Here is a 20921-nt window from a genome sequence, read left to right as displayed (position 1 = left end):
TGAAGACAATGACAACTGCCTGGTAAGAAGAAACTTTGGTTAAGTCTACTAGAATTTATTTAAATTAAGTAAGAGTTTTCTCCAGGAATGGGAGCATTTTCTCTAAGAGGCAGGAAATGCTCTCTAACACTCAGGAAACAGGAAAGCAGGACTGGAAAACAAACACTATGGAGGATGAAAAACACCTCGGGGCTTACATTTTACATGGCACTGCTACAATAATACGGGGGGGGGGAAATGTTTGTGAATCTATCCGTTCCAAAACAAGACTTCCAAAATCTATACTGCAGCTAACTTTCCATCCACTCATAATGCCTACCATTATGAAAGTGAAGAAAGCAGCAGAATAATAATTAAAGATTATATTAAACATTTTGTGAACCCTCCTAAGACTTTTACTGGAAGGTTTTACCTGGGACAGACTGAATAAAATCAGCTTAGGACTAGGCAAACAGGTATCACAAAACAGCAGTAATTTCACTATTTAAACACTTTTCACATAAAATCTACACAAATCAGAATAAGCCTGCAAAATGAAAGGACACAACATCAATCTAATGTATCAGGAGAAATACTTGATGCAGCTGGAGTGAAACTTTGTCTGATTTTTTTTATCCTTTCCGTTTTCTGACCACCTATTCAAAGCCTCACATCATGAAAATTACATGAGGCTATGATGGATAAATTTCACAGTGTCACAGTACATTAGAGGTTGGAAGGGACCTCCAGAGATCATCAGGTCCAACCCCCTTGCCAAATCATAAGCATAGCTTGAACGTAAAATGTGACACGGATCGAGAACTGGCTAAATAACAGAGCCCAGAGGGTTGTGGTCAATGGCACAGATTGCAGTTGGAGACCCGTAGCTAGGACTGTTCCCAGGGGTCAGTCCTGGGTCCAGTCTAGATGAAGAGACAGAGCACAGCCTCGGCAAATGATGATACAAAACTGGGAGGAGTGGCTGATGCACCAGAAGGCTGTGCTGCCATTTAGCAAAAGTTGGACAGCTGGACAATGACAAACCTAATAAAGTGCAACAAGGGTAAGTGTAGAGTCCTGCACCTGTGAAGAAACACCACCATGCACCAATACAGGTTAGGGGTTGACCTGCTGGAGAGTAGCTCCATAGAGGCGAACCTTGGAGTCCTGGTTAGTAAGTTATCCATGGGACAGCAATGTGCCATGGTGTCCAAAAAGGCCAACAGTATACTTGGGTGCATTAAGAAGTGTGTCCAGCAGGTGAAGGGTGGTTCTCCTTCCCCCTCTACTCAGCCCTAGTTAGACCACATTTGGAATATTGTGTACAGTTCTGGGTTTTGCAGTTCAAGGACATGGAACCAGTGGAGAGAGTTCAGCAGAGAGCTCTGAGGATGATTAAGGGACTAGAGCATCTCTTACGAGGAAAGACTGAGAGACTTAGGGCTGTTCAGTCTGGAGAAGGCAGAGAGGGGACCTTAGCAATGTCTACTAGTATCTGAAGGGTGGCTTTCAGAAGGATAAAGCCAGTCTCCTTGCAGTGATACCCAGTGATAGGACAAGGGGCAATAGACAAACTCAATCACAGGAAATTCTATGTCAACCTGAGAAAACTTTTTTACTCTGAGGGTGACAGAGCACTGGATCGGCTGCCCAGAGAGATTGTGAAGTCTCCTTCTCTAGAGATCTTCAAAATCTACCTAGATTTGTTCCTGTGTGACCTGCTCTAAGTGGTCCCTTCCAACCCCTAGCATTCCATGATTCTACACACATGTACAGCAGTAGTCAGGACACTGCAGTTTTATGAAATACTTTCACAATCTTTAGCTGCAATTTCTCTGTCCATAGGGCTAGAACAGCTGAATGATGAAATGTTTGGAGCAGCAAAGTCTTTAAACATTTCTCTGGAAGGCTTTTTTTCCAGCATTGGCAGATATTATGCATTTTCATCAATTTAGGTTTGATACACAATCACAGAAAGGTAAGACAACAAAAGGGAAAGTTAATTGCCACTCTGTTAATGGTTAATTACAATTAGTATGTGTAGTTTACATGTACATTCCTGTTTTATATACCAGAAAAATACATTAATAGAACCAGCCACCTGGAACTTAAGGAGTATTTGACAAAACAGTATCTATACAACTTGTGTTTAAATTACACCCTCCTTATGAAAGTAACTATAAGCACCACACCATCTGAAATTACTCCGACAGAACAGGGAAAGAACCAATACAACATGTGCCCTGAAGACCACAAGTAAGCAACATGTTTTGATCTCAAATTATATCCTTCCTGGACTTTCCATTGAAGGTGTTTCCAAAGTAGGAACTCCACAGACTCCCAATTACCAGTGCAATGTTACTGTCAGGTGAATCTCAGGGCCTTTAATGCAAATTATACCCACTAGACTCTTTCATCAAATGATGTGCACACACTACTGATATACTGGGAGGCATGCAGTGTAGCAATCACATTTCATGTAGAAGACAGTGGCTGCTTTCTGCATGACAGGTGAGGGGCTCCCACACAAGTAAAGGAGATCAACACTGGGCAGTCTCCAATCTCACACACCCCACTACCCATTCGACTGCTTTTTACGTGAACAGCCAATTTCCTTGGATCTGCCAACCACTGATACAAACAACTTGAAAGAACCTTCTGAAAGATCTGGTCCTGCCAGAAAAAAAAAATAAAAATATTAAAATAAACCCCCTAAAAATAAGGCTCACTATGCTACTTAACACCTTGACCCTGGGGAACAAAAGTATGCATTGATAGAGGAAGCAAAGTAGGGCAAAGAATGGACCTCAGGACTCTCCCATTCTCACAGGCAAACAGCAACCATCATAAAACAAGGATTTCTTGGGTAGATGAGTAAAGCATACAACACTGAAGGCTGGCATACAAAACTACTGAAAAAAATGCTTATATTCCACTGTAGACTTGGGTACTTTGAAAGGAATTTAAACAGCTGCTTTACTATTTCAGGATAATTGTGAGAAAAGCAAAACTTCATTTTCTGGAAGAAAATGAAGGAGAATGACAGCCAGAGAAAGCAAGAGAGATCCAACTCCTTCAGCTCACAGAAAAGGTTCAATGTGATTGGCACTAAGGCCATCTCACAGGTGATGGCAAGTTTTGTGTGTTTTCCTGTAGGCGCATGGAAAAGAACGCTCCTGTCTCACTGAAGCCTTCTTAGGAGAAAAGTCATCCTCAGGAGTTTGGAGGCCTGCTTGATGGTCAAGAGGTGAGATGCAGTACCACAAATAACAACCAAAGGCTGGCCTTCTGCTGTGTGCTTTGCCTTTAGAGGGTTGTGGAATTCAGCAGCAGGAGAGATTGGTTGTGGAGAGCCTGCTCAGTGCTGGTATGTTGGAGATGAAGGTGCTGCACTCTCTCAGGGGGTGCTGTATATGCTTGCTCACTCATGCCCACCAAAGGTTTTTACCTGAATTAAGCAAGAATAATGAAAAACTGCAGCTGCCTTCTTGATGTCAAGATTCAATTCTGAACCAGATGTGAAGAGAGAGAAAAGCTTTTTGTGCTGAACTCACTACCACACCCTGTTCCGAAGAGTCAAACTTTAAACAGGGCAAATTGCAATGCAAATAATATCCTAGCCTACAGAATAGCCAGGATGCAGCACTGCAAACAGACTGGGCTGGCTGAGGTTACTTTAAAGGAGCCAGAGGCAGAGACAGTGGTTCTAGCTATCACTTCCACTGAATAAATGACGACAGTGTTTTTTGTTTTGGCAAGGATGGGTGTAAAAGGGCCAAGAAGTTCCAGTCAGATATGACAGATTTTCCTCAAGCAGACTGTATCTTTAGCCATTACAGAGGTGAGGTAAAGGGTCTCCATCAACTCTAATGTTAGTCTTTGGCTTTCTTCAGGACTGTGTCTCTTAAAATCATCAATGATGAAGGACTGAGTTTTACACAACACTTAAGTCCCATAGTTGGTAATGATTCCTTGGACTTTGGAGCCTCGGGGTATGCTAACTGGAGCCATAAGGGCAACTGATCTCCCTCCCACCATAAGGTGTTTCTGAGGAATGGGGTGTCCTCCTCACACACTGTCCAGTGATTTTCAAGGTAACAATCACTGAAAACACTGCAGGCTGGCCTTGGAGCACCAGAGTTGGTACACAGTTGTGATACAGAAGGCATTAGAATGAGTTACAGGGCACAACTGCAGAGCTTGGACTCCATCTTTTTATCTTGGTGAGACTCAGTGTAAATCAGCAGATGATGAACAAGGCAGGCTCAGAATCCTTACTGAAAGAAAGTTTGGCACCAAAGCCACTATGCTTGCTTGTAGTTATTGCACAGAAATGAAGGGTAGCCTTTCATTAACTCCTGAAATTCTTTAAGTATCAATCTAAAAGATAGCTAAAGGGTATTATGAAATTACTCAACTTATGTCACTCTCTCAGCTATCTCTGTTCTATTTGTGTTCTACTCTACTTGAGAAAGAGGAAAACAATAAGGAAAATCAGCCAACCCTTTTACTTACTGCTTGATAACAAATGGCATGAAAGAACAGAGTATCAAAATTTAAGATCTCTAAGACCTGTTTTACTACACTTCACTCAATTTATGGAGTTAATCCCTTATGACATATCTCACTGCAATAACTGCATGAAACAGCTTTGGTCTGATCATGCTATTGCAACAGTTGTATATATAAACCTTGAGAAGTTTCAGTTCTTACATGAACAGCCAAACAAAATCACTAATCTAAAATGACAGATCAGCTAAGATTTGTACTTAAGATAATGCTGTAAATGCTACTTTAGTATGCAGACAAACACTGAGTTAAATTGCATGTGTCTTGGAGCCAATCCAACACTTCTTTTTATGAAAGCTGGAGAATGCAACAAATAATATGAAATATGGATAAGAATTCTAAACCTGACCTTATTGCCACTTGCTTTTTATTGTCCCTGTACATACTGGACAAGATTTTAAGCACTTCCTTTTAGAAAGGCTATGTACATGTCATTTATCTAAACACCTAAATGTGGTATAATAATGTCTACAGGTGGTATGATAAATATCTAACTGTGGGTTGAATTTAAAAAAATAAAATTCATGGATAAAGCAGGAGAGCTTAAACCACCTTAAATGGTCTAGGTCTGCCTACCTGAAACACAGGAATTTATGTGCTTCAGCAACTAATAGATGGAATAGCTGCAGCACTAAGTAAATTTTGGCTAGCAGTTCACTCTGAAAGGTGTGAGATTCTCTTTGCATTATGCAAGAGAGTCCTGTGGAGGATTAAGATCTACTGTAAATGACATCTCCAAGCGTATTATGATTTTGTCAGAACTAAACATTCACAGCCACACATCCCACTCCTCTCACCCCTAAGAAAATACAGTAATGGGGAGGAGGGGGGGAGAGCACTCAAAGGGCTTTATTTATTTTTTTTTAATTGGGGAGGAGGGGGAATGCACACAAAGGTGTCAAATTTTATATGTGATAGGATTTTCTTCCTCTAAAAATTCTTCTCAATACTCTTACATGTTTAACCATTAAGCCAAGCACGCATAAGAACAAGAATATTGACAGACGGAAAAATTCAACCAAGGCTGATCACAATCTCAGACCAGTGGATTCTCAGGTTTTCTGAAAACTTTTAAGTCTTTCTGTTAACTAGAAAGCAACTGAATTGCATGCTGCATACAATACAGGACATTTGTTTTACCACCATCAATAAAGAAAGAAGCAAGCTGCAAGATCGAAAAATAAATCATGAGCCCAGAACCTGGATTATTAATCATCTTTATCTTAAGAATAAAAGCTTATTTAAATTATCCTTAGGAAAGCACAGAACTCTTGTCTTTTAGATACACAGAAACAATTTTCTGGGACAGGGAGAATCTCATTTTACTGTTCCAAACTATCCGTCAGCAGTCACTGCATTCTTAGCTGCAGTCATGCTTAGCCCAGCAAATTATAAACATATTAGTAAGCAATTAAGTAGTAAAGTCACATTTACTTCATTAACAGTTTCCATACTGAGCATAAAAAAAGCACTGACCTAAAAACACTGCACCTTTCTCACTTTTTTTACAATGACACTAACTTTATGTCTGCAAGAACAGAACCCAACAAAAGTCTGAGGACCTTTCAACAGGACCCCAGTGACTACTGCATTCATCAGAGCTCTCTCATCACCAACAAAGCAAAAGCAAAACCCCCAACTGAAAACCAACCCTCCGCCCATACCAAATAGCAGTTCTTTTCAATCCCCAAAACCCTGCCAGAATTTAGAGCTCTTCCTGGTTTGACATCAGTTTTAAATGTTCTGATTCAAGTCCCAGTGCAATGCTTTCTCACATCCACAACTTTCACATTATACAGCTATGTTAAGGTGACTGAATACCAACCTATATGAAAACATGCCCATTTCACCACTTCTTTTCCAAGAGAACAGTAAAGTTTTTTGTAAGCAGGCTTTCAAACAAACACAAGCTACAGCTTCACAAGCTTCACAAAACCCCTTGAGTCATACCGCTCCAGCCCCCTTGCTGAATTGCATTGTATGGAGCTAAAATGTCCCCCCTGTGTTTTGTGTTTGTCACAGGCATGTTAGAGTAATTCAGATGTGACCCAGGACGGCATGTCTTCAAACACTCTATCTGTAATTCAAAAAATTGAACTCTTGCACACTGACCTGCAATTGAAATAGTCACCTATTAATAAAACACTGCACAATGCTGATAATGTTAGTTTATTCCAACTTACCACTGAAAGGCATTGTAATGGAAGTAGACCAAACCAAGGCCATATAAAAAGGCAGCATTCTGTAAAGGAAAGAAACGCTGTTTAAAATGCAGATAAAGAAAAACATATGCTGTAAGAGTGAGTTAACAGTGTTTTATCCATCTTTTGACATTCTAGTTCTATTATTAGATATACACATTAAATTTCAACTTGAATAGTGAGAACCAAAGAGAAGAAATTGATGGGTAGGTATTTAAAAGGGGAGGAGGGGGGAACAAAAACAGAACCCCCCCCACCCTGCAACTTATTTTTAGAAGAATAACGACAATAATATTCAACTACTTTTACATCAGAGAAACTGATGGGCTTTGTTCTACTTGTGCAACAGCAGGGAAGGAAATGATGGAGTAGAGGTCTTCGACAAGTGCATAAAATAAATGTTTTTATGACTGAAAACAAGTTCATAATCATCATAATTTATACTCATATAAAAGTAAATAAAGCTACACACTCTAATTTCAGTGTCTAACATGGAACATTAATTATATGAATCTGAAAATGCTGAAGGAAATGTCACTTTCCTGAATACTAAAAATATAGACCACTGGCTTTTAATCTAAGACAGTCATATTTCTTCATCATTAATCAAAATTCTATTTTCTATTTCTCCACTCTCTAGAAGGCAACGAGGGAAGCAAACTCAATTGAAAAGAACATTGTTCTTCCGGAAACCCAATTCTCCCCGTTTTCTTTGCACAGAAAATTATGTTTCTCTTCTAAACTGAAATTACTAAAGAAATGTAATGAATAACAACCCAATTACACAAATAATTATTACAAATTGTCTTTGTTTTCAGTTATGCCCCAACATAGCTGTTCTCTGTTTAGAAAAGCTATTCCATTATTTGCAGGAGACAACACGTATGTGCTCCCCATGACACATTTTTAGGTTCTTCCTCTGTGCAATTCGAGTTTTGAGAGACCAGGACTACATCACAAAGAACACAAAGCTCTGACACATAAGCAAGAGAAATTTCCATTGCAGAAATTTTTCATTAAACATAATCCCTCCTCTACTTGCACACACTTCAACAAGTCAAATTTCTAGGGAATTCCACAAAAGGAATCCAAGTTATGCCTTAAGCGTAATACAAATGTAAAAAGTATAACCAAATTTCTCCTAGCAAACAACAGGTAACCATAACAATTTAATGTGAGCACTAATTAAAAACAGGGGGAAAACCCAAGATCCTTTTGTGAATACAGCTGAAGCATAGCTTCAGCAATGAACAGCTTCCATGAAAACGCTGTGTTATGAGCAGATACTACGGCAAGCAGAGCAATGGAAGTTGTTAACATGGAGAGTGGACGAGGAAGTACATAAAAAATAATGGTGACACTCTAATACTACCATAAAACAACATTCCTGCTTAATTGAACAAAACCACAACATGGACATCATAAAGATAAAAGATCTCTAATTCCATACTCCATGTATTTCCTGCTCTCCAAGCACGCTCTTGCAATACCAGACTAGGAAAGTAGGCAAGCTCAAAACCTGAGCATACATAATGCCTTAATTTCTAAGTCATTTTAAATGAAGAAATAAGACAGAAGGAAGCACACATAGTAACCTTAATTGTGTTTGGACCAGGATCATTTGTAGAACAGAGCTTAACAAAACTTTTCAGTGCGACCCAACAATCCACCAACTGCAATCAGAACTAGATCACTGCAAAGACTGAGAATAATAGCAATAGCATAAATCCTACATCACCACGCTGCAAAATTCAAGTAAAAAATATGCCAGACAACTAATACCTCTTCAATCTACAAAGAATCTAATTTTCCCTTCTGAAGCTTAGATTTCACAGTCCAAATGAGTTACAGATTCAGAAGATTAATCCAGCAGAGTATTATTAAGAAAACAATTAACTTTTGAGGCACGGCAGGCCCAAGACGCAGCTGATTTGTCAAAATGCAATTAATATATCAGGTTCATACAAAGCTTCCAGGTTCATACAAAGCTTCCAGGTTGTCCTCACTCCAGCAAACTCCAAATTAACCACTGTCTTTCTGTCCTTTGTCCTGTGATTGGTTTTTGCACTTTCCTCTCATTTGGCCTTACAAAGTATCTGAAATTGACCTGAAAAAAAATAAATCTCTTAAACTGCCACCACCTTCTCAATACAAAATAGGGCAAGATTGAAGATTCTAATACTTTAAAGGTGCAAATTCTGAAGTGTGTGTATCATTTTTTCTATTCTGAAATACTATAGCTTTAACCATATGGAACACTATTAGTATTGCTTGTCACTCATTGGATTTGTCGTAAGGAAGGTATTTTTAATATGCATTTGAACCCAGATAAGAGTTTCACAAGGACTGCAAGGTATTAGAGGGTTTCAGGGTATGCAGTATTTTCTCACAAATAATTCAAGGTGAGATGCATATAAAGTTCATTACTTCAGCAACTGACTTTCTGCCTGTATTACAGAGTATCACCACGTTCAAAGTGCAGCCAGGTTCCTACTGAGAACAGCCAATATGAAAGACAGCAATGGCTAAATGTATATCAAGACCACATGGGCTTATTAAATTTTCATCTACAAAATGTCCTCTTTCTTAACATCATAAGACTCTGTAACTCTGTTTGCTAGCAAGATACCTCACATTAAGGTATCTATTTTCAATTGCCTGTTATTTCTGTTTGGACATGTTTTGATCAAAAAATATACATGCCATGTTTTCCAGTAAAGATTACTTTCTGTAATTTAATCCCTGCCAGTCAAAATTCTGCTAAAAATATCTGGTGAACACAAGCCCACATTTCTGCCTCCAAACATTTTTCATTGTAATTATCTCATAACGATGCTTTTCTTGAACGTCCGCCAGCATGGCTTCACTAAGGGCAAATCCTGCCTGACACATCTAGTGCCTTCCTATGATGAAGTGATGACCTATGGATGTGAGACCTAACAGCAGCCTTCCAGTAACTGAAGGGGCCCTACAAGAAAGATGGAGAGAGGCTGTTTCCAATGGATTGTGGTGATAGGACAAGGGGCAATGGCTTCAAGATGTAGACTGGATGTTAGGAACAGGTTCTTCATTATGAGGGTGGTGGGACAGTGGAACAGGTTGTTCAGGGAAGTGATTGGGGCACCATCCCTGTAGATATTCAAACTGAGGCTGGGCAGGCCTGTGGGTGGCCTGGTCTAGTTGAGAATGCCTCTGCTTACTGCAGAGGGCGTTGGACTAGAGGACCTTCAGAGATCCCTTTCATCCCAGACCATTCCATGATTCTATGAGTAACCCTAAGAATTTCTGAAGATTTTCTGATACTAACTTCTAATATGATTTTTATGTTATCAGATCTCATCACTAAAATCGAAGACAAACTGAAAAGAAAAAAAATAATGAGCAAACTGAACCATATTGTGCCTCAAACTTGGAGCTGAATGTCTGTTTCTTTTTCATTTTACAGCCATGCTATATTAAAAAGCAAATGAATTATAAATGCTAATTCCAAGCTGGTGTATCATTTACAAACTATCAAAGAAATGTCAAAATGTTTCATACCAACCACTAGATGGCTCAAATACCTCTTTCCATTTTACACATTAAGCAATTTAAGAGAATTGTTAAGTTTATGTTGTGCCTTTTGCTACATAATTGAACTATTTTTGTGCTAAGCAACATTTCTGTTGTATTTTACAAAATCCAAGTGCTGGGTTCTGCACATTGGCCACAACAACCCCATGCAGTGCTATAGGCTGGGGTCAGAGTGGCTGGAGAGCGGCCAGGCAGAGAGGGACCTGGGGGTACTGGTTGATAGCAGGCTGAACATGAGCCTGCAGTGTGCCCAGGCAGCCAAGAGGGCCAATGGCATCCCGGTCTGCATCAGGAACAGTGTGGCCAGCAGGAGCAGGGAGGTCATTTTCCCCCTGTACACTGCACTGGTTAGGCCACACCTTGAGTCCTGTGTCCAGTTCTGGGCCCCTCAGTTTAGGAAGGAGGTTGACTTGCTGGAGCGTGTCCAGAGAAGGTCAACAAAGTTGGTGAGGGGTTTGGAACACAAGCCCTATGAGGAGAGGCTGAAGGGAGCTGGGGTTGCTTAGCCTGGAGAGGAGGAGACTCAGGGTTGACCTTATTGCTCTCTACAACTACCTGAAGGGAGGTTGTAGACAGGCAGAGGTTGGTCACTTTTCCCAGGCAGCCAGCACCAGAACAAGAGGACACAGTCTCAGGCTGCACCAGGGAAGGTTCAGGCTGGAAGTCAGGAGGAAGTTTTACACAGAGAGAGTGATTGCCCATTGGAATGGACTGCCCGGGGAGGTGGTGGAGTCACCATCGCCGGAGGCGTTCAGGAGGAGACTTGACAGAGTGCTTGGTTGCATGGGTTAGTTGATTAGGTGGTGTTGGATGATAGGTTGGACGTGATGATCTTGAAGGTCCTCTTCCAACCTGGTCTGATCTGGTCTATTCTATTCTAAAATACATAAGCCACAGTATTTGATTGATTGGTAACTCAGAAGGCAAAAATATGCCTGCATCTTTTTATGTAACTGAGATGCATAAGCATGCTGAAGACTTCTTGGTCTTGGGTAAGCAATTAAGAACAAAAATAATAATCAACCAACCAATGAGTAAACCTCCACTCATCTCACAGATCTTCTGCATTGACTCAAGTAACTGTTTTATAGTCTCTTTGAAGCAGGAGATGGAATTAGATCCACTACATTTCACGTGCTCTGTTCTCCAGCCATTTCAGGTCAAGTTCACAACAAAACCTTTTTCTCCCTCTTTTAAAGAGTGCAGCCAAAACTCCCAGCACAAAGACATCAGATGAGACTGTCACAGCTAGACTTCACAGAGGGTCAGAAAAATGCACCAGCCTTGTGTAAGAAATGGCCACACTCACATTCAGACTTAAAAATGGGCATCTTAGACCGACAGATACCACATCTCTGTTCAGATACTTTTCACCAGTAACATGCTTGTCCAGCACAGGCAGTTGAGCCCATATTACTGACTCCAAAGTTGTGTTTTAAGAACACAAGAAGACAGCAAAAAAAGCTATATTTGGAAATTAAAATCTGTTTGGCAGGCACTTCCAGAAAGTCAGAGAGCAGAAAAAGACTAACTGAAAGAGCCAAAGTAGCCTCAGGGCAGCATCCAGTTTGGACCTCACACCTTAAAAATGAATGCTTTTTGTCATAGTTGCATAGCATTGCTGATTGAGAAACATTCCATAACACTGCCACTCATTTGTGCTGATAAAATGATTTGTAGAGTACTACAGCAACCTGAATGCCAGAGCTGATTTGAGTTATTAATATCCAGGTACAAAAAAAGGATTATTTTTAACTGGATCAGTTTCCCAGCCAACTTCACTGTGTAGCCTCTCCATATACAAATGCATTAGCACAAGAGAAAGAATGGAATGTAAAGCAAGGCAAGTAAAAGCTCTTTAGCTCTTGGTCAGTTAGAGGGTGGAAGGGCTCCGCAGAGGGACCTCAACTGACTGGACAGATGGACGAAGTCCAGTGGGATGGCATTTAACAAGTCCAAGTGCCAGGTGCTGCACTTTGGCCACAACAACCCCATGCAGAGCTACAGGCTGGGGTCAGAGTGGCTGGAGAGCTCCCAGACAGAGAGGGACCTGGGGGTGCTGATTGACAGCTGCCTAAACATGAGCCACCAGTGTGCCCAGGTGGCCAAGAAGGCCAATGGCATCCTGGCCTGCATTAGGAATAGTGTGGCCAGCAGGAGCAGGGAAGTCATTGTGCCCCTGTACTCTGCACTGGTTAGGCCACACCTTGAGTACTGTGTCCAGTTCTGGGCCCCTCAGTTTAAGAGGGACATCGAGACACTTGAAATTGTCCAGAGAAGGGCAACAAGGCTGGGGAGAGGCCTTGAACACAAGCCCTATGAGGAGAGGCTGAGGGAACTGGGATTGTTTAGCCTGGAGAAGAGGCGGCTCAGGGGTGACCTCATTGCTCTCTACAACTACCTGAAAGGTGCCTGTAGCCAGGAAGGGGTTGGTCTCTTCTCCCAGGCAACCAGCATCAGAACAAGGGGACACAGTCTCAAGCTGCACCAGGGGAAGTTTAGGCTGGAGGCGAGGAGAAAGTTCTTCACTGAGAGAGTCATTGGTCATTGGAATGGGCAGCCCAGGGAGGTGGTGGAGTCACCATCCCTGGAGGTGTTCAAGAGGGGATTGGACGTGACACTTGGTGCCATGGTCTAGTCATGGGGTCTGTGTTGATAGGTTGGACTCAATGGTCTTTGAGGTGTCTTCCAACCTTAGTGATACTGTGATAAGTATGAGGCCTACACTGCGAGCAATAAAAGGCTTATCACATCCAAAATCACTTTTCAAATAGGAAGAGTGGAATCCTAGATAAAACTTATGAACAGGCAATCTACATTGAAATAAAATTTTAAAATCTGTAGTGCTTTATTACCCTCGAAGCCACATAGAAATGTTTGACTTGAGAGAAATCAGCTTCTAGGGGTTAATACAACATGGATGAAAACATGAAGTAACACCATAACCTGCCTGTCAGTCTTCTCCATTCAAGTCCTTAACTAGGGAGACACACAGGCAAATGTACACTATTGCACCCCTCCATTTAATTTACAAGTTGACAACATTTAGATGGAAATCAGAGTGTGTCCCACCATAGTACAGAAAAGAAAAAAAAAAAGGGGGGAAGAGGGCAAAACAAACAAAAAAGCCATGACAAACAAACAATCAATCAAACAAACAGCAGGAGAAGCAAAGTCTCCGTGTAGCTCACCGATGGAAGTCAGAAGGAAAACTACGGCAAAAAGATGGACGTTCAATACCCTTACAAGACTGTTTTTCATTTGATTACTACTGTCAGGAATCAAAAAGCTTTGTGTGACACATTAAAATTGCTTCCAGCAGCACTCCACAGTCACCCAAGTTCCAATACAACCTGAAGTCTGGCCCAAGTCACTCTGGGCTGCAGAAGATGTATGTGGGCAGGGGGCCACTGCTCTTCAGAAAACCTAACTAGGAAAACAAGGTTTTACAGTTGATTTCGCATCCTGTGGTCACAGGGTCTCTCAGCCACCTGTTCAGAGCAAAAGAACAGTTTTTGTGCTCAAATGTGTGAATAGGTTTGTTTCTTTATAAAAAAAAAAATAAAAGCTGCAGTTTTGACATTACTGTGCCTAATACTTCTCCTGACACTACCCAATAAATACTAGCAGTTCCCTGGAGAATATGTACCACATAAAAAATTACACTCGGGCTGTTCTGCACAAACAGCTACATGCCTTTGGGATCCTTTGGGAGCCAGCAGGCTCTAGAAGTTCCAATTACAAAATTAGAAGTGTTCAGGAGAAAGAGGGGAGGGCTCATACAAAAATTGATTAGATTTGTACAAACATGAGAAGGAGAGTTACCGATCTACACATTCTACATATTCCCAACACCTGCAGAACTACTGAGATCCCTGTAAGGAGTGTATTAAAAATTGGTATCATTAGTTTTGGCTTCTTCAAGGTCTCACAGAGATTTTATAGTACTTGACAAATATTTAGCTTTATAGAGGGTCTTTAAAATACAACTATATATAAACTGGACAATCCTGCTTCTTGAGCAATAATCACCATAGCAAAAATCTGTTACCGTGTGCCTACATTCCAGTAGCCATGAAAAAGCAATCAACACATAAAACTCACTATTGCTGTGACAAACACATTCTGACAAATGTAAGAAATTAATTACTGTAACATCTTGGAAAAGAACTACAAAGTAATTTTGTGCTGCCTTTAAGAAATTAAACCTTTTCAGAGCCTAAGTACGGACAAAATATGGTTACTACTTGTAACAGAAAACTTGCTAACAGATCTAATTCACCCAAAAAAATGCTTTTTCCTTTCACAGAAAACTGAAGGTGAAGCAGAAAAAAAGAAACCAAACCAAAACCCAAATAAAATTAAATCCAAACATCATCCACAAAATAAAATATACCTTTTTTCTCCTTCCTCTAAGTGGTTCTCATCTTTGAAATTACTATACTCTCCTCCTCAGCAAAGACATTGTGCATCCCCTTGTGGGATAAACACCTATGCTTACTGTGGGAAGGGAACGCAAGTTTGCAAGTCAATGCAGTGCCCTTCAGGAAGAAGGTTGAGATACTTACAACTAAGAGACGTTAATGTGATCTCTGGAAACGTGAAAATTCATGAAGCTGACCTGTCCAACAGCTGAAGAGGGGAGTCTTATAAAGGTATGATGGCCCTCTTTCAGCTAAAACTAATGAAGCAAGGCTAAAAAGCCAAAAACATACAGCTCCTTGTCTCACTAGTTAAGGACCTGAATGGAGAAGGCTGACAGACAGGCTATGGTGTTATTTATTTTATCCATCCTGTACTAACCCACAGAAGCTGATTTTGAAGGCTGTAGGACGCAAGCAAAGCCTTTGGCCTAGCTAACTACAGTTTTAACGCTGACACCCTTCAGTATGATAACGAGCCAAGCAGAGTACAAGCTATGTAAATGGTTGTTACTCAACTCTCCAGTCAAATCATGCTAAACATCACCTCCAAGGCAAACAGACAGTGTTAGGGTATAAAAACCAGTGAGGGGGACACCTCTCTAGAAGCAAAGACTGTGGATTTAGCAGAGAGAAGGATGGTTGACAGGCTGCGAAACTTTCCCTCCACCCATGTCATGAATGCTTTCTTGGCAAGAATTGCACATTCAATATACAGCTTAACTTTTGCTGCATGTCTGTTCTACAGCAGAACTATTGCAATGATTTGCATCTCTGACTGTGCTGGATGCTACCCAGGATTTATTAACTTGAGTTTGATCACTTGTATTTAGTGCATTTATCACTGGCAATCCCAAACCTGTTGTATCTGTCGCTTTAGTAAATCAAATTTGTCCGTTACATTTAATTTCTGAACCTGTGTCACTGCAAGTCCTTTTGGGGCAGTGGCAAAGAGGCAAACATTAATTTTGTCAAACACTTCCAGTAAGAGTCCTGGGGCTCTGAGACAGATATCAGAGAGTAGTTCTTCTCAGTCTGTTTCTCTTTGATAACTACTGTTCTTGCTTCATACCTATTAAAAGCTTTTCTCTTTTTTCAGCTAGATATGTTTGCCATATAAAAATTAGTAGATCTCTTCACAAATGTTTTCAATCCAAGGACAGAAATCAATGTCTGTTCATGTATACAAACAAACATTACTGAAACATCTTTTTTGGAAGATGACATTTAAATAGTTTATTGAAATGTTTTATCCCCATTGATCTGGCAAGTATCGTTATGGTGGATACTAATCACGTTTCAAGCATTTTATGAAACACAACTACTAGTATGGAATTTTGTGTTCCTTCTTCACCATTTTTCCAACCCTTTCCAGCAAAGACAGGCATCCCACTGAGTTTACAAGTATCCCAATTACTTCCCTGTCAGTTTCTCACTGCTGGAGAATCACTGGTGGGAAAAAAGCCTTAATATCACCAATTAAACAGCTGCTCTACCTGAGGCACTCTCCATAAATTGGAGTGGACAAGCTGAATATACTAAGGCATGAGTTGGGGCTGTTCAGCTTGGAAAAACGGGAGACCTTATAGTAGCCTTCCAGTACCTGAAGGGGGCCTACAAGAAAGCTGTGGAGGGACTATTTAGAAGGACAAATAACAACAGGACATGATGCAATGGTTTCAAAATAGAGAAGGACAGAGTTAGGTTGGCTATTAGGAAGAAGTTCTTCACTACGAGGGTGGTGGAACACTAGAACAAGTTGCCCAAGGTGGTGATGGAGTCCCCATCCCTGAAGACACTAAAGGTCAGGCTTGATGGGGTTCTGAGCAACCTGAACAAACACAGTTGGGGATGTCCCTGCTTAGTGTAGCGGGGTTGGACTAGATGACCTTTAAAGGTCCCTTCCAACCCAATGCATTCTATGATTGACTACAAAGTGACTGAAATACAAAAGAAAACAATTACAAAAATCAAGTGGCCAAAACACCTACGTTTTTTATTCTTAAATCTTAAGCCACAATGTGGTGAGCAGTAACTAGAACCTAGCTGAATCTGGAATTATGTTTAATGCAAGAATTTGAAGTTCAATCTTTAACCAAATTCCCTAAGAATGCTGTTGCTACTTACATGTTGTTCTTTCCAACTAATTCTGGAGGCCGTTTGCTGCCTTCAAATGAATTTATAGAAAGCAAGAGATCTCAAAGACTAAAAATTGGATGAGCATCACTGAAAATACCTGGTGGACAGACAAAAGAGCCCCCAAATCAACGGGTATTTGCAGAAAGCAGTTTAATTATTCTCGCCTCTTTGAGACACTTGGTCCATTAGCACAGATTTAAATCAAGCATGTGCTTTTCCTGCTCAGAGATGTCATAGGAAACAAGATGTCATTCGTGATGCTTCACTAGCACAAACAGAAGGAAGGACACCAGCCTGTCATTACCCAGGCTTCATTAGCTCTAGCATAAAAACAATGTGTTCTGTAAAATGCAAACTGAACGAAATCCCCCAGTTGGAACAAAATTCTGAGTATCAACTCCAGAGGAAAAAAAAAAATGTATCTCAGTGATCACTTCAATTTACAGTGGTTAGTAACATTTTGACATATTTGTAACAATACATAAACCATATCAATTTTTAAAATAAGAATATGTTAATTTTCAAAAGGTTTGTCTTCAGTATCAAAATGCAAAATCATTGATTAATGGTTGCTAGTTAGATATCAATTATTACCAAAATGGTTTTCCAATTAAGGCTGTAGTTGGTTTAGTAGTAATCACTAATTGGTGTTCTAATTGGTGATTTGCTGTTTTATTTGTGAGAATATACAAATACTTCAAACAGGATACAACAGACAAGGCAGCAGGCCTGCATGACAGGCAGCTGGGGGAGCAGACAAGATGGCCAGCAGCCAAGAGCAAAGAAAGCAGCTGGGCAGCCCACCAACCATTCCCACAGAGTATTTCAATTCCATCAAATCATCATTTCTTAACAGAAAGCTGTACATCAGTAAATTTTCAGCCCACTCTGTGAACATATATACTGGTGAGTTTAAGAGCCTTCAATTTCTAAACACAAAACAAACAGAAGAAAAAAAAACCAAAACGACCAAGCCAAGTGGTAGGACACTTCTACTCACCATCATCTCTTCTCTGCTAATTCTGCACTGCTCTGCTTAGCTCTGCCTCTCTCTTCATCTACTCAAGCACAGCTTTCTTTCCCCCTTCTTCTTACCACTGCTGTTGCACTTGATGTCACTTAATTACTTCTGTCAGTGGTTTAACTTCTGAAAAATTACCTCTCAAAAATTGTAACGGGGAGCATCACGCCTGCTGTGAATCAGGGAGGTGAATGTTCTTTAACCCACTGGTCTCTCTTGTGTGCTCATTATTGCCTTAGGAGTTTTAAGAAACCCTCAAAGTCGGTAGTTTTAAAATCTTTTCCTCTGAGGCAGTTTGTTCCTAAAATCTGTTGCCTATGCAGTTAGCTAATATCTTGAAGGAAAAGGGAAGAGAGGACAGAAGAAGCCAAATCAACCAATGCCACAGTATAGGATCCTTCTCCTCCTCTGTTCATTTGCTTTGCATTTGCAAGACTCAAGGGAGCTCTTATTTAAAGACACCTTGGCAAGCTGAATTCCACAAACGAATTTTTCATGATAGTTGCTGCTCCTCAGAGTGAGTGCATACTCCCTTACCCTTGATCCTAAGAAGTCAGCAGAATTCCTTTCTAACCCACATATATGGTTTGTATTGACTCACCCTCCTTCCTTTCTGCCTCCTCTACAAACAGTTCTTAGACTTTTTGATTTACCTTAAATTTCATTCTGTTATACATTTGAGAGTAGGATGCCTAGATTGTAGCAAAATGTCAAATTGAACTATACTTATCTTTTATATAAGAGCATGTTTTCCAGTTATAGACTTCTATACTGTTTTTTATTAAACTAAGTACCGTTTGGGCTTCTAACCTTTACTTCATACTCTCTTCTAATACTTAGGTAAATTTCCTGAACACAAAACAGTTTCAAATACCTGGGTTTGAAATTGCAATGCAATTCCACCTATCTTAATTCTCCGTCCTGTTTTTATGTTGTTGTTCGGTTTTAACCTCTAAACTTTCACCATTCAACACACAAAGTTTTATCTTCTATTCCAGAGCATCAATATTAACTTTCACCTCCAAACAAGAAAATTAAAATCAAACAAATTTAATACCAGCCCTGCATTTACAACTATGCCAGAGATTTATTTTCTACCAGCACAATCAACAACAATTTTCTACCACTTCAGAGATCAGTAAAGCCTGCTTAAACTTACATCCTGTATGCAGCTACCCAATGTTTCTGAATGTGATTTCTCTCCAGTGTACTCCGTATCTACCTTAAAGTAATGCTTTCAAAAAATTTACATGTTACCTTATAGTCATCTATTACAATGGAGTGTTTGTATAAACAGGATCATTCTTTAATTAAAGATATCAAAAATAAGGTAAATTCCAGCCACAGAAAGACAACAATAGTTGAAAAGCATGAAAACAAGGCAGCTTCATACAGCTTCAGTCATGGCACTCTAATCACACAGCAGATCTCAAAACAGGCAGCCATAAATATCCTGCCTTGGAATTATCAATACTCTTTGCAGTACTTCGCTTAAAGAATAGAATAGAATAGAATAGAATAGAATAGAATAGAATAGAATAGAATAGAATAGAATAGAATAGAATAGAATAGAATAGAATAGAATAGAATAGAATAGAATCAGAAACCAAACTAGACCAGGTTGGAAGAGACCTTCAAGATCATCACGTCCAACCCACCAACCAATCCAACCCACCTAAACAACTAAACCATGGCACCAAGCACCCCAGCAAGTCTCCTCCTGAACACCTCCAATGATGGGGACTCCACCACCTCCCTGGGCAGCCCATTCCAATGGGCAATCACTCTCTCTGTGTAGAACTTCTTCCAAACACCCAGCCTAAACCTCCCCTGGCGCAGCCTGAGACTGCGTCCTCTTGTTCTGGTGCTGGCTGCCTGGGAGAAGAGACCAACATCTACCTGTCTACAACCTCCCTTCAGGTAGTTGTAGAGAGCAATAAGGTCACCCCTGAGTCTCCTCTTCTCCAGGCTAAGCAACCCCAGCTCCCTCAGCCTCTCCTCATAGGGTTTGTGCTCCTAACCCCTCACCAACTTTGTTGACCTTCTCTGGACTCGTTCCAGCAAGTCAACCTCCTTCCTAAACTGAGGGGCCCAGAACTGGACACAGGACTCGAGGTGTGGCCTAACCAGTGCAGTGTACAGGGGCAGAATGACCTCCCTGCTCCTGCTGGCCACACTGTTCTTCATGCAGGTCAAGATGCCATTGGCCCTCCTGGCTGCCTGGGCACACTGCTGGGTCATGTTCAGACTACCATCAACCAGTACCCCCAGGTCCCTCTCTGCCTGGCCGCTCTCCAGCCACTCTGTCCCCAGCCTGTAGCTCTGCATGGGGTTGCTGTGGCCAATGTGCAGAACCCACTTGGATGTGTTCAATCTCCTGCCCTTGGCCTCTGCCCATCTGTCCAGCCTGTCGTGGTCCCTCTGCAGAGCCTCTCTACACTCCAGCAGATCAACTCCTGCCCCCAGCTTGGTGTCATCAGCAAATTTACTGATGATGGACTCAATGTCCTCATCCAGATCATCAACAAAGATGTTGAAGAGCATGGAGGAAACCTGTCTCTCAATTGCACAGGAAAATGAATACTAACATGGGGAAAATTACAGAATTAATTAAGGGTACTTAAGTAGTATTCTGCCAGGAATAACTCCCGACATCAAAAAAGGAAAAAATAAAAAAACATTTACTCCTTGGGCAACAGACCTACAGCCACTGAAGTGTTCCTCCAACAGACAGGCAATCTGACAAGCACAGAGCCTAGAAAGGTCTCTTCACAATAAATGTCAGCAAAAAAGAGAGGATATGAACTCATTTTCTGGAAGGTCTAATTTGTGCTTGATGCCTTGCAGACACATTTAAGTTCCAGTTTTGTGGAACACCTCCCTCTTTTTAACGTGTTTTTGACATTTAATTTCATCCTTAAACACAAATAATCCTTTCAGGCTGTGCCTTAGGAAGCCCAAGCTATATTTAATTGTTCAATGTGGCAATTAAATACCTGATTCTGTATCAACTGGCAG

The 20921-nt window shown here is 40.7% G+C and overlaps 1 protein-coding gene across 15 annotated transcripts in view; it reads right to left on the bottom strand.

Moving 5' to 3' along the window:
* Positions 1 to 20921, bottom strand: part of KDM6A (lysine demethylase 6A) — a 168075-nt gene that overhangs the window by 77768 nt on the left and 69386 nt on the right. For all 15 annotated transcript variants that reach the window (XM_068155131.1, XM_068155136.1, XM_068155135.1 and 12 more), the window contains exon 5: positions 6732 to 6790. In XM_068155131.1, coding sequence (XP_068011232.1) covers positions 6732 to 6790 — 59 coding nt within the window. The remainder of the gene's footprint in view (positions 1 to 6731; positions 6791 to 20921) is intronic.

This window comes from Melanerpes formicivorus, unplaced genomic scaffold (genome assembly GCF_026170545.1).
Source record: "Melanerpes formicivorus ecotype bairdi unplaced genomic scaffold, bMelFor1.0.p_v2 SCAF_30, whole genome shotgun sequence".
Lineage (NCBI taxonomy): Eukaryota > Metazoa > Chordata > Aves > Piciformes > Picidae > Melanerpes > Melanerpes formicivorus.
This window is presented reverse-complemented; position numbering and strand designations above follow the sequence as displayed.